Below are 14,289 nucleotides of genomic sequence, written 5' to 3' on the forward strand. Positions count from 1 at the left end.
ATATTTTGTGTGGTCACCATTATTTTTCAGCACTGCCTTAACCCTCTTGGGCATGAAGTGCAGCAGAACTTTACAGGTTGCCACTGGAGTCTTATTCAACTCCTACATGACAACATCGCGGAGCTGGTGGATGTTGGAGACCTTGCGCTCCTCTACTTGCTGTTTGAGGATGCCCACAGATGCTCAATAGGGTTTAGGTCTGGAGACATAATTGTCCTGTCTTATCACCTTTCGCCCTCTTTAGCATGGCAGTGGTCGTCTTGGAAGTATTTGGGGTCGTTATCCTGTTGGAATACTGCCATGTGGCCCAGTCTCCAAAGGAAGGGGATCATGCTCTGCTTCAGTATGTCACAGTACATGTTAGCTTTCATGGTTCACTTAATGAGCTGTAGCTCCCCAGTGCCGGCAGCACTCATGCAGCCCCAGACCATAACACTCTCCACCATGCTTGACTGTAGGCAAGACACTTGTCTTTGTACTCCTCACCTGGTTGCCGCCACACACGCTTGACACCATCTGAACCAAATAAGTTTATCTTGGTCTCATCAGACCACAGGACATGGTTCCAGTAATCCATGTCCTTAGTCTGCTTGTCTTCAGCAAACGGTTTGTGGGCTTTCTTTTGCATCATCTTTAGAAGAGGCTTCCTCTGGGAAGACAGCCATGCAGGCCAATTTAATGCAGAGTGCGGCGTATGCTCTGAGCACTGACAGGCTATGAAGCAGAGCATGGGCACTCCACTTCTTTGGTCAACTATGGCGAGGCCTGTTCTGAGTGGAACCTGTCCTGTTAAACCACTGTATGGTCTTGGCTAGCATGCTGCTGCTCAATTTCAGGGTCTTGGCAATCATCTTATAGAGCCCTAGGTAATCTTTGTGTAGAGAAATCCTTTTTTTTTTTTTTTTGTTCTTTGCCATGAGGTGCCATGTTGAACTTTCAGTGACCAGTGTGAGTGATGCACCAAATTTATCACACCTGCTCCCCATTCACACCTGAGACCTTGTAATACTAGCAAGTCACATGACACAGGGGAGGGAAAATGGCTAGGCATAATTTGGACATTGTCGCTTAGGGGTGTACTCACTTCTGTTGCCAGCGGTTTAGACATTAATGGCTGTTATTTTGCGGGGACATCAAATTGACACAAGCTGTACACTCACTACTTTACGTTGTAGCAAAGTGTCATTTCTTCAGTGTTGTCACTTGAAAATATATCATATTTACTAAAATGTGAAGGGTGTACTCACGTTTGTGAGATACTGTACTCTGGTAATTGATATAACACTGTTCCAATATCTCATTAGCTTAGGACATCTCCGTGACCTATGAAGGAGGTCACCAGGATGATCCTGACCATTAGGGCAGATGGGGGATTCTCTTCTGCCCCACTCATGAAGCTGTACTGGAGGAGTCTTGTATACACAATGCAAAATAAACAGGTGGGACAATTTTTTGTGCTGCATACACACTGACACCAGAGGGCCAGCTTCAAGGATCTGTCCCCCTTTTTTTCCCCATCAATAGGGCCAACATTTCTCCCATTTTTTTTCCCAGCAAGGCAAAAGGCCAGGGCCTGTATGTAAGTTAATAAATTTGCATAAATCCTAGTGGTGGTACCTTTTTTCACCATCTGTGTATATGGATTCCAAAAGCAGGGATTCGGTTAGACTTTGGGTGGAATATCGCCTTTGGCACCTAACAGCGTGATGCAGCTGTATATATTGATAATAATGGTTCTGTAACAACGGGAATTCTGCCAACAGCTGAGCATAGGATTTCAGACCAGAGTTATCAAATTTTGAGATGTATAGTTCACTCCAGCCTCCGTTCACACCAAAAAATCACAAAAGTTTAGCGATTTTCTTATAGAATTGGTTACCCCAAATAGGCATACTGCAAAGGAAACCTGATGATTCCAATCGCTGTCTAAATCTTTCCCATAATTTCATCAAATAGTTGAACTGTGGGACAGTGTGAAGGGACCATAGCAAAACCCAGTTCCATATAAAAGTCGTGTTTTCTGTATTTGAGCAAATTAGCAGGTCTCTAGAAGAATCTGCAACAGAAGGTAAGTCAAACCTGTAAAGTGCTGCAATTGTCCTGCCAAAAAATGTCACCTATATATCTAGCTGTGGGGCCCAAATCCTCTTGATAAAATTGGCAGTTTACACCAGCTGGCACATTTTATGTTTAAACTTCTGTAGTGTGGGCTTCAGGTTTAAAGTTAAATAATCCCATGGCTCCCTGGTTACTACTATACCCAAATACATTTAAAAGATGTGACCACCTGTGTTTTGGTTACACTCTCTGGTAAGGCTGTAGGTAGTGGATGCAGTGGAAGAACAGACTCATGCTAATTAATGGCAAAGTCTGTATACATTCCAAACTGTTCAATAAGCTGCATCACTGCTGTCAGAACTTGCAGTATCTTCCAAATATAAAAGGATATCCTCTGCATAAAGTGAAATTGTCTTTTCTATGCCCACGTTGAAAACGAACAATTGTTGGTGAGGCCCTAAGCATAGCAGCCAATGGTTCCATGGCCAATGCCATGGCTAAGAGCAGGGGTGACAGAGGGCACTTCTGCCTTGTGCTGCGAAACAAAGGATAAGACTCTGATGAGGAATCATTGATTCTAATTCTCGCTGTTGGTTTAGCATACAAAAGTTGTATCCAAGATCTAAACTTTCTCCCCAATCCAAATCTAGACCGCATTGCCCACATATGGCTCCACTCGACGCTGTCAAAAGCTTTGGCAGCATTGAGGGAAAACAACTGTTTCCCAGATTATCTACTGGGATTTGGATGTTTAAAATGAGTCTCTGAATATTTACTGCCGTCAATCTGGCCGGGCTAAATCCAAACTGATCTAAATGTATCAGTCCTGAAAAAACATTTGCCAGTCTGGTAGCCAACACCTAGGCCAAGAGCTTGACATCCGAGTTAAGCAATGATATAGTTCTAGAAGAATCAGGATGTAACAAGTTTTTGCCCGACTTTGGGATTACTACCACTATGGCTTCATTAATGGAAACAGGTAAGCAACCATGTTTAGGGCGTCATTCAGTGTCTCTAAGAGAACCTGTAAAAGTTTTTTGCTATTTTATTTTTTGGCTGGCAACCCATCAGCTCCAGGTGACTTACTTTTTGCCATCTGTGATACTGCCAACGAGAGTTCCTCTAGTTTAAGCGAAGCATTCAGCGAACAAAAATACTTTTTGTTTTAACTCGCAATAAGGAGCATTGATCCAAAAAGTTTACCAATTGCTCCTCTGTGGGATGCACTTTAGAAGTGTATAAATCTCAAATATTTAGAAAATACAGAGTATTTTCTGCTTTATTAAAGTAGTGATGTTGCATAAAACTTATTTTCCGCTGCAGTAATAGAAACTTATTGATAAAGCGACTGGGGCGCCAACCATCTACCTTCTGAATCGAATGTAGGGGCATTAATATACAGCTCTTCTGCTTTGCCAGCTTCACTCAATACAAGATGTTCCCTTTCTTTGGTTTTAGTTTTAATAGAAATCTGTGTAATGAGTCCCCTAAAATGAGCTTTTAGGTAATCCCAAACTATTACTGACCTAGCTGTATCACCATCTCGGTTACATTTCAGAAACTCTGCAATTGCACTCGCTATGGGATCAATTTCCTAGAATAATGTAAACCAAAAGGGATTAACTTTCCGTAACCTAATACCTATGAGTTTGGGATAAGGTAATGCAGAAGCGAATAAGGGAGTGGTCATATCTGTTACAGGGAGCATATGCTACAGAAGCAATCATATGGTGTGCAAAAGAATTCCCCAAACACATATGTGTGATAGATACTTGTAAGTTGCAGAATAACAAGAAAAACACTGCACATTGGGATTTTTATCCCTCTACACGTCTCTCAAGCCTACTTCATGAATCAAACGAAGGGGATTGGGCCAGCTAGGAGATCCTTGCAACCGGTTGTAATGAAAACGTATCAAGCTTTTTATCCATGACTCTATTAAAATCCCCCAGCACCCAGATAGGGATGTTGGAGTGAGTCATGAATTGTGTTAAGCATTTCAGGCTGTCAGGAGAGAAGGGTGGAGGGATGTAAATATTTGCAATAATGGCAATCCCGCCAATTTACATACAAAAAAAAAAAAAAAAGAATCGTCCCTGGTCATCCAATATGGAATGTATTAGCTGAAAAGGCACAGTATTTGATATTAAAATGCTAACTTCTCTAGGCTATATGGATAGTAAAACTGTTTGAAAACGGCGGTGTTTAAGTACAGATATCGTAGTGGGTTGCAAATGCGTTTCTTGTAAACACACCACCATTGTATTATGCGTTTTCAGAGTAGAGCATAAAGCCATGCGTTTCACTCCATCACCCAGCCCCCTAACATTCCACGATACAACCTTACAGATATTGACCATAACAAGAGGGAGATGTAGTATACACAGGATAATACAATTGCAAAGCAACTGTCAGATATGTAGCCCAGGGATTGACAAATTAAAAAAAAGCGCGCAGGTCTCTAGATGGCCAACAATAGGACCATAATTTGCTGGAGTACCCATACTAGGCAATGGGATGTCCCAAGAAAAGTCATTATGTACAAAAAAAAAAAAATGGCGCCAGGTGAAACACATTCCAGGTAAGTAGTCACACTTTGTCCCTCACAACAGGCAAGGGTCAGAAGAAACGTAGAAAAAAAAGTAATAACCAAAAATCTCTCTATTCTTAAAGACAAGGGACACAGAATCTGTAAGGGAATGTCCACACAGGACAATTGGGCAAGGGGGGCCCCAACATATTTTGATTCGAAAGAACTTGCAACTGCTAATTTAAATAGGAGCCACATGGATGTTTAGTAATTTCTACATACTGCCCTAAAGGATAAATGGGCAACAAGAAACGAAAAGGAACAAAACACCAGATCTCCACTCTGGGTACCTGCTCCCGAAAGAATGAAAATTATGCGCTCAACCTGCAGAAGCGGAGGCTTTAGTGTATGTTCTACTCTATCCAGCCAATTGGAGGCAGTAGCAGGGTTGTCAAAGAAGTGGGTCTTGTCATTTGCAGCAATGCAAAGCCTGGCTGGGTAAAGCATAGCATAGGTTACAACATCAAAACTCCTGAGATGCTTTTTCACCTCTGTAAATTTAGCCCTCTGGCGTTAAACTTCAGATAAGTCAGGGTAAAACTATATTCTCACATTATCAATCTTTATAAGATTGCCTTTGGTTCTGGCCTGGTGGAGCACAGCATCAAGATCTTTAAAATGTAACAGTTTAAAAAGAAATGGCTTAGGAGGTTCTCCAGGCTTTGGTGGCCTAGCAGGGACTCTGAGCCCTCTCTATTGCAGAGCACATAAGAGAATTCTTTACCAAAGGTAGTATAAGCTAGTTTTCTATAAAAGCAACAGAATTTTTTTCCCCCTCAGTTTTCCCTGGGATACTTGCTGCCCGAACATTATTGTCTAAAACTTTTTTCCATATCTTCAATACAGGCCACATGGCCTTGAAGTGAGAGATTGCACATGGTGAAGCTTACACTGTAATGGTGCTACCTCATCTTCCACATTACTCATCCAGGCTTTCAAAGCCAGTGTAAGATCTCACAATTTCTGCATATCTTGTCTGACCAAATTAAGCTATTTTCACTCCTTTTTATCTCTGAGGTTAAGGCAGTGTTAGCTGTGTTGCAAGATGTGACAGCAGCAAAAATGTCCCAGAGTGTGGGTTCAGGAGCAGGCATTTCTTGGCCGCCTGAGTCAGTGTCTGACTACAGGGGCTTGTGTACTCACTGTGTCCCACACAGGTGCTTCAGCTGAGTCATCAGGCCAGACAGCCTCCGGACCATCCAGCAAAGATTCTGGATCAGTAGGCTCCAGAGACAGCCTTGGGATAGTTTTTTTTTTTCCCCAGGGGATTTAGCAAACGACTTCAGAGCAGCTTCCCTGCAGAGCGCGGAGAACGGCCACAATCTTGTCTCACATTGGTCCATCGCTGCATAGGGATCTTTATCCCGCCGAGACACGTCTTTGCAGGGAGCATGGGCACTGGGTGGTAGCTTATACCGCGGGGCATGCGGCCAGCTAAAATAGCCAGGGGAACGGTCTCAGGATAGAGTTGTCAAGAAAAATGGAAGGATCTTCGGCGGAGCGAGCGCACCATGCTGCTTACTCCATAAGCTGCAAGCCACGCCCCGAATACACACACTTTAATGCTTTATTTAGTTTAATACTGTCATACAGGGGCTTAAAGCTACAGGTACGTTGCAGCAGGCTTCAGTGTGTGTGGCTTCCAACATACTGTAGATGTGCATTGAAGTACAGGAAACTTTGCATTGCTACGCAGTCCATTGAGTTATTTTGCACGTTCTATCATGGATCATGATGTGCATTATGGTGTGAATAAGCATTAAAAGCTAATAAACATATTGCAGTATGTTCCCTTAGACCATACTTTGAAGTACGGGTACACTTTAAAACAAACTTCCCAGGTATTGAATTAACCTTTCTTGAAGATCTGTGAAGGGAGACCGGAATGTAGAGTATCCCTTCAGTGGGTTATACTGCCGCCTATAGGAGGATAGACACTGGAAATATAAATTAAGCCAGTCCTGTATATCCAGGCCACCAACCATCATGCTTCAGATTTTTTGTACTGTCCACGTGGCCACGAACTAAAACTACCGTCAGCCACTGTGGCTGATGGCTTGTAGCTCAGAATGAATTATGAGGGCACTGATGAGCGCTTGCGTAGTTCACTTATAAGCCCTTCAGCTTTCAACAGACAGAGCCTCTATGAAGGTACGAACAGAAAGCTACTGGACTTGTATGCAGAAGCCTGACATTGCAGCCCTAATCCACTGATCATGGGTGCAATGTTTTCCGGGCTCTTGCAGGAAAAAGTATTAAATGCACTTTTTTTTCCCCTGCAAAAATATGTACACTTAAATTTTCTTAAAAGGTGAACTTCTTCTCCTTTTAAGAGTATTCCACTTTGGCTGTAAACTTGTTGATCTTTTTGGATGAACATATATTGTAAGTCTACCCTAACTTTCTTTACAGTCAAGGGTGAGGTATACTAGACTTTGGCCCAGGATACCTTTACCCTAGAGGTAACTTACAAGGATGTTGACTACTTTAGCTTTTAAGCTGTTCTTCCCTTTTTTTTTTTCCCCCCTTCCAGCTTAGTTACACTACTTTTCTTATGGTGGATAATAGTTCCCTGCTGCATTGTTGTTGAGGTCCTTTATTCATGTAGCAGGCTCTCCCTAGTGGTGATTTACCTTTTTTCTCTAAAGCACCAGATTGATCCTCAGTGCCTTTTACTTTGGTTGTAGCAATTTTCATTTTTAACCCTTCTTAGTCCCCTTTTAAACAAGTGGACCAATCTGGTCTTCCTGTCTGTTTTTCAGGTGGAACCTCTTCGAACTGTCCATTGTCATCTATGGGGTGGCTGATGTAAATGGACATGTGTCCGTTTATACCTGCCTGCATCCGATCTGCCAAAAACACAGATGGGGGATCCATTCCCCAGCTGCTAAGCAGATTGCTGAGAGGCAGACCGGCTTGACGGAGTCCACCCCATGTAAAAGGGGCCTTATTCTTGCCTTTGTTCATAAATTGATTTCTTTAGATTTTCTATTCTTCTAATAAAATTTTTAGATCTGTTGTATCTTTCAGTGTCTCTTGTCCATCCCTCAGTTGGACTGGGTTTGAATTTTTCATATATCAAGAGGACATTTTACATTCCTGTGTCCCTCAATTGACGATGAGGAAGATTTTGTACTTGGGTACATTTATTTTATTTTTTGTCTTATGGAGGCTGGTATTGACCTTATGTGCAACTTGCTAACAAAATGAAAGCAGTTGAAGATGATGGTTATATGGGGCTGGCTTAACATTTTTTGTTCGCCAGTGTCCAGACCAGTGTTTCTCAACCTTTTTTCAGTCAAGACACCCTTTAAAATGATGGACAATTTCATGGCACCCTTCAAAATTATGGACAGTCTTGAGGCGCCCCATTCTAAAATTTAAAAACTGTTCTGGTATTCTTATAAAGCAGAAACATTAATAAATGTAGAGCACCCAGCGTTAAAGGTGATTTATTCTTCCAAAGCAAATACATGTTTGCAAACTGTTACTGACTAGTATTCCAATGCTACTCTTCTCCCTCAGTTTTTCTCATTAACTTAGCTAATGAGAGCCCAGAGCTGATGGAGAGAGGCAAGGGAGAGTCAAACAAGGAGGATGATATGCAATGGAAACCTGTGGCAGGTTTCATCAACCCACTGGCTTGTATCACATTTTGGGGCAATTTCTAGGCATTTTGCCAAGTCACCCCTGAAGAAACCTCAAGCCACCACCCTGGTTGTAAAAGTTTGGTCCAGACCACCTATGGGCAGCCTGGAAGGGTGGTTCTCAGCTTTGTACAAAAATCTGATTTATTTCCTATCCTGATATTAAGCCATAGTTTTTGAAAGCGGGACTGTGTATGTTTTGTGCTGTGAATCTTTTTCTAACATCCCCCCCCCACTTTGTTATGCTACCTACTGTCTTCACCTCAGAAGCTATTAGGCTGGGTATTCTTTAGTGAGCCACTCTGCTCCTTTAACTTGTCACCCTCAATGCGCCTGCATGATTGCAGGGATGGGCTGACGGGTATTACTGGAAGTATTTACTTAAACCTGGCAGGCTGCCTCCCATCTTCATCCCTGAGATGGGAGAATAAGAGTAAACAAATAGTGCAGATGCACACAGGTCGGCTCTTTCAAAAACGGTTTTAGCACCAAGACTTTTTGGCAGATAATTACTGCAAATTGGTTTATACTTTTAGTGCCTAGCGATTTCTAGAGTTTAATTTCTCCAATGATGGCCAGTTGGAGTGTACACAAATGGGGAGAAGAATTTTGAAACCTGACCTGTACTGGCTTGAATGTGGATGCCTGATTCTGCTTAATGTTTGCCGACGTATGCTGCCATCATTTAGTTTGATTGTATTCTACAGCATGATGAGTTTTTATATTTATTTTAGATATCTATGTGTGTATGATTTCATATGCACACAACGTGGCTGCTCAAGGAAAATATATTGCTATAGTAAGCACTACTGTGGAAACCAATGATCCAGAGAAGGAAATCAGACCTGCACTTGAACTCCTGGAGCCCATTGAGCAGAAGTAAGGCCCAATTGGTACTTTAAATGAAGATGAACTTTTCAGTACTATAGCACTTTAATAAAATATGCATACAATGTAATGTGGCAGACCTAAAAGCTACATGTTTGCATCCAGTGAAGTATACAGTGCATTTGGAAAGTATTCACAGCGCTTCACTTATTACACATTTTGTTATGTTACAGCCTTATTACAAATTTGATTCATTATTTTCCTCCTCAAAATTATACAACAATACCCATCAATGACAACCTAAAAGAATTGTTTGAAATATTTGCATATTTATTAAAAATATAAAAAAGTAAAGTCCCATGTACAAAGGCATTCACAGCCTTTGCTCAATACTTTTGTTGAAGCACCTTTTGGCACCAATTACAGCCTCAAGTCTTTTTGCGTATAATGCTGCAAGCTTGACGCACCTAATTTTAGGCAGTTTCTCCCTTTTCTTTGCAAGACCTCTCAAGCTCCATCGGGTTGAATAGGTAGCGTTGGTTCAGTTATTTTCAGATTTCTCCAAAGATGTTTAATCTGGTTCCAGACTGGTCTCTGGCAAAGCCACTAGGACATTCACAGAGTTGTCCTGTAGCCACTCCTTTGTTATCTTGGCTGTGTGCTTAGGTTTGTTATCCTGTTTGAAGATAAAACTTTGCTCCAGTCTGAGGTCCAGAGTGCTGTGGAGCAGGTTTTCATCAAGGATGTCTCTGTACATTGCTGCATTTATCTTTCTCTCGATCCTGACTAGTAGGGATGCACCGAATATTCGGCGGCCGAACATTATTCGGCCGAAAATAGAAAAAATAGCACTTTCGGTGTTCGGCCGAATAAGTCAAAAGGCCGAATAATTTTGTGCCGAACAATAGTCGATATGATATCGACTATCGTTCTGTGGACGTAGGCGATATTCATATCGCCGAGGTCACGATTTTTACAGGGGGAAGGGACTCGGAGGAGGACAGGAGGACTCACAGACTTCCGTGTTAGGCAGGGGAAGCCGGGACACTTCAGCGGTGAGCATACATACATTACTCACTCGTGCACTGCAGCCGCCCCACACATTCAGTGAGTCTTACTCTCCTCCCTAGTTTTTTCAATGGCACATTCAGGAAGCCAATCACGCCGTGATTAGCTGCACAGCGAACCAATCACGCGTGCCTGCACACCTAATTGGTTCCGCTGTGCCGCTACTCTCGGCGTGATTGGCTTCCTGAATGTGCCATTGAAAAAACTAGGGAGGAGAGTAAGACTCACTGAATGTGTGGGGCGGGCTGCAGTGCACGAGTGAGTAATGTATGTATGCGGCTGTGCTCCTTTCCAGGCTCCTACTAGTCCACCTCCAGCCTCCTACTACCACCACTATGAGAGACTGTCACTGTATAATCTGATCGAGTCCACACTGACACTGACTGACTGTCACTGAGTAATTGATGTTACCACATTAACCCTGACCTGCCCAGTGCCCTGTATCTGCAATTAAAATTTACAAGGCTGCCTGCATGCTTCCTGATTTCCATTCCCAGCATCCTTCCCAATCCCTACAGTGTCACTAACATTAACCCTATGGTACAAGGCTGCAGTGTGCACTGAATCCCATTCCCTACACTAACATTTAGGGAGAGAGACAAGAGAGGGAGAGAGAGACATGAGAGGACAAGAGAGAGAGAGAGAGAGAGACATGAGAGGACAAGAGAGAGGTCAAAAAATTGGCAAAATAAATGGAAAAAATGCGAAACACCGCGTTCGGTATTCGGCCTTCGGCCAAACATTTCATTATTATTCGGCTTCGGCCAAGAATTTCATTTCGGTGCATCCCTACTGACTAGTCTTCTGGTTCCTGCTGCTGAAAAACATCCCCACAGCATGATGCTGCCACCACCATGCGTCACTATAGGAATTGTATTGGCCAGGTGATGAGCTGTGCCTGGTTTCCTCCAGACATGGTGCTTGCTATTCACGCCAAAGAGTTCAATGTTTGTTACATAAAAAAAAAAAAAATATATAATCAAGCGCCCAGGACTTCAGAGGTTAAATGTAGACCAATTCTAGGAACAAGAAAATGCTGCTAATCCACTGCAAATTAAGTGCATAGAAATACTAATCAGCGCAGTTCCTTATGATTCCTATATGGTATCAAATAGAAGAACCAAACATAGGTGGTGTCCTGTTCCTCTAAACCACCAAACGGTTATTCTAATATCTCCAAAATGAGTATAGATACAAGTTTTTTTTTTTTTTTTTCACAGGTGTGATAATCCATAACAATTTAAAAAAATCATACAGTGGTGTGTGAAGGAAAAAAAACCGTATGATCCACTTCGCCAAAAAAAATGTAAGGTGCAATCAAGAATATTTGCCAGCTTCCTGAGAAATCTCTCTAAAGTGCACTCCAATAGGTTTGCCACCAAAGAGAATTTACTCCACGAGCTGACTGGAAACAAATACTATACAAGGTCAAATCAACAAATTTAACCAGCTTCCTGGAAATTATCCGTAAAGTGCACAGTATTTTTAGAAAATGTCTTATGGAAAGAAAAAAATTGAATATAAAAAAAACCCAGTGAGTGCCAGTATAACCCATCCAGGGACAATGTGTAAAGTGCAATGTGATAGTTTAAACCAACGTGCTGGAAAATGTTTTCTAAAATGCTCAGTTTGTATACAGTGTATATAGATAAGTGAATAATAAAATTTTAATATGACCAAACAAGAAAAAGTTGCAATCCAACTAATCAAACCAGCATCCTGGAAAATATCTGTGCAATACTCTCAATATGTAAACGAGATTTATACATATATATATATATATATATATATATATATATATATATATATATATATTATGAAAAAATAATTAAACAAATACGTGAATTTATTAAATTGTTTATATTAAAGTCCATAGTACATCATTGAAATCCCAGGGAATAAAAAAAAGTGCAAGTGCAGAAGTGCAAAGATCCCGTGTGTATCTTCACTGTTTACTCGTGGGGGTCACACCGTCCGTGTCACTATTTTTCTTAAATGAACTCACCAGATAGTAGGCTGGTAACGACCAGCAACCACGCTTTATAAATGAATATCCGGTATCTTCATCAGATTTCCCGTAATTATTCACAGGGCAGTGGAGTATGAAGTTTATATGGAGGGGGAGGAAAGAATAGATCCCAAATAGTGTAATTCCGTAAAAGATATTGTTTGTTTAAAACTTGCAAAAAAATAGTTACACTCACATTTAATAGTGTCAACCTGACACTGGGATGCTGTCTGAATTGAATCCACGCCGCTCCGGCTGCTTGTGTCCAAGCCGCGAGCGTGTGTCTAGTGTAGCGTTGTCCTCCTTCGGCTTAGGCCTCCACATCCCTCCAACAGTACCTGTGAAAAAAAAAAAAATATTTTTTTTTTTTAAATGGCCGATATCCAATGACCAAAGTTTCGGTCGATCACTATTTTACGTGTTTATTTTTTCATATTCATATTTCTTATATATATCGTTTGAATATTGAATGTATTGCACAGATATTTTGTTGGATTGCAACTTTTTCTTGTTTGGTCATATTGGTATTTTATTATTCACAATATATATATATATATATATATTATACTGTATACAAACTGAACATTTTAAACATTTTCCAGCACGTTGGTTTAAACTATCACATTGCACTTTACATTGTCCTTGGATGAGTTATATTGGCACTCAGTTTTTTTATATTCAATTTTTTTTCTTTCCATATAGACATTTTCTAAAAATACTGTGTGCACTTTACGGATAACTTCCAGGAAGCTGGTTAAATTTGTTGATTTGCACTTTATATAATCAGGAAGCTGGTTAAATTTGTTGATTTGCACCTTTATATAATTGTTTCCAGTCAGCTGGTGGAGTAAATTCTCTTTTGGTGGCAAACTTATTGGAGTGCACTTTAGAGATATTTCTCAGGAAGCTGGCAAACTTTCTTGATTGCACCTTACATTCTTTTTGGCAAAGTGGATCATACCACTGTTTATGATTTTTTTGAAAAATTGTTTTGGATTATCCCAACCGTGAAAAAGTTTGTTTCATTAGACCAGAGAATTTTGTTTCTCATGGTCTGAGTCCATCAGGTGCCTTTTGGCAAACTCCAGGCGGGCTGTCATGTGCCTTTTTAACTGAGTGGCTTCCATCTGGCCACTCTACCATACAGGCCTGATTGGTGGAGTGCTGCAGAGATGGTGGTTCTTCTGGAAAGTTCTCCTCTCTCCTCAGAGAAACTCTGGTGCTCTGTCGAGTGACCATTGGGTTTTTGGTCACCCCCCAGACTAAGGACCTTCTCCCCTGATCGCTCAGTTTGTCTGGGTAGCCCACTCTAAGAAAAGTCCCAGTGGTTCAAAACCTCCATTTGTGGATGATTGAATGAGGATTGCAGAAATTTGTGTACCCTTCCCCAGATCTGTGACTCTATATAATCCTGTCTAGGTCTACAGACAATTCCTTGGACCTCATGTTTTGGTTTGTGCTCTGACATGCACTGTAAACTGTGGGACTTTATATAAACAGGTGTGCGCCTTTCCAAATCATGTCCAGTCTACTGAGTTTACCGAAAGTGGACTCAGTTGTAGAAACATCTCAAGTATGATCAGTGGAAACAGGATGCACCTGCGCTCAATTTGAGTGTCATGGCAAAGGCTGTGAATACTTATGTACATGGGATTTTTTTCCTTATTTTTAATAAATTTGCAGAGATTTCAAACAAACTTTTCACATCATTTTGGGATATTGTTTGTAGAATTTTGAGGAAAATCATTTGTTCTGTTTTGTAATAAGGCTGTAACATAACAAACTGTAGAAAAGGTGATGCGCTTTGAGTACTTTTCCGGATGCACTGTAGGCAGGAGAGGAGCTGCTTGAACAACTCAACTGTTCTGCACTGTTGGATTACTGATAAGTTTGCACATGTCCTACAAAGCAATGTATTTTATTTTTCCTTTTTTTTGTGTCTTAAGTTGTTTGCAGTCAGTTTAGTCTTTACCATAAATTTGAGTTTATAATATTTTTTCTGTTGTTTACATATGTTTGTATAGTGCACGCTAGCTACACCTGAGATGTTCAAAAAGGTAATGATCTCATTCATGTCATGCTTAACATCC

At 41.1% G+C, this 14,289-nt stretch overlaps 1 protein-coding gene across 1 annotated transcript in view; it reads left to right on the top strand.

The window, feature by feature from the left end:
* GDI2 (GDP dissociation inhibitor 2) overlaps positions 1-14,289 on the top strand; it is an 89,445-nt gene that overhangs the window by 67,144 nt on the left and 8,012 nt on the right. Inside the window, exon 9 of the mRNA XM_082256715.1 lies at positions 9,030-9,174. Within this exon, the coding sequence (XP_082112841.1) occupies positions 9,030-9,174 (145 nt within the window). The remainder of the gene's footprint in view (positions 1-9,029; positions 9,175-14,289) is intronic.

Source organism: Pelophylax lessonae (assembly GCF_965119305.1).
Source record: "Pelophylax lessonae genome assembly, chromosome: 4".
NCBI lineage: Eukaryota > Metazoa > Chordata > Amphibia > Anura > Ranidae > Pelophylax > Pelophylax lessonae.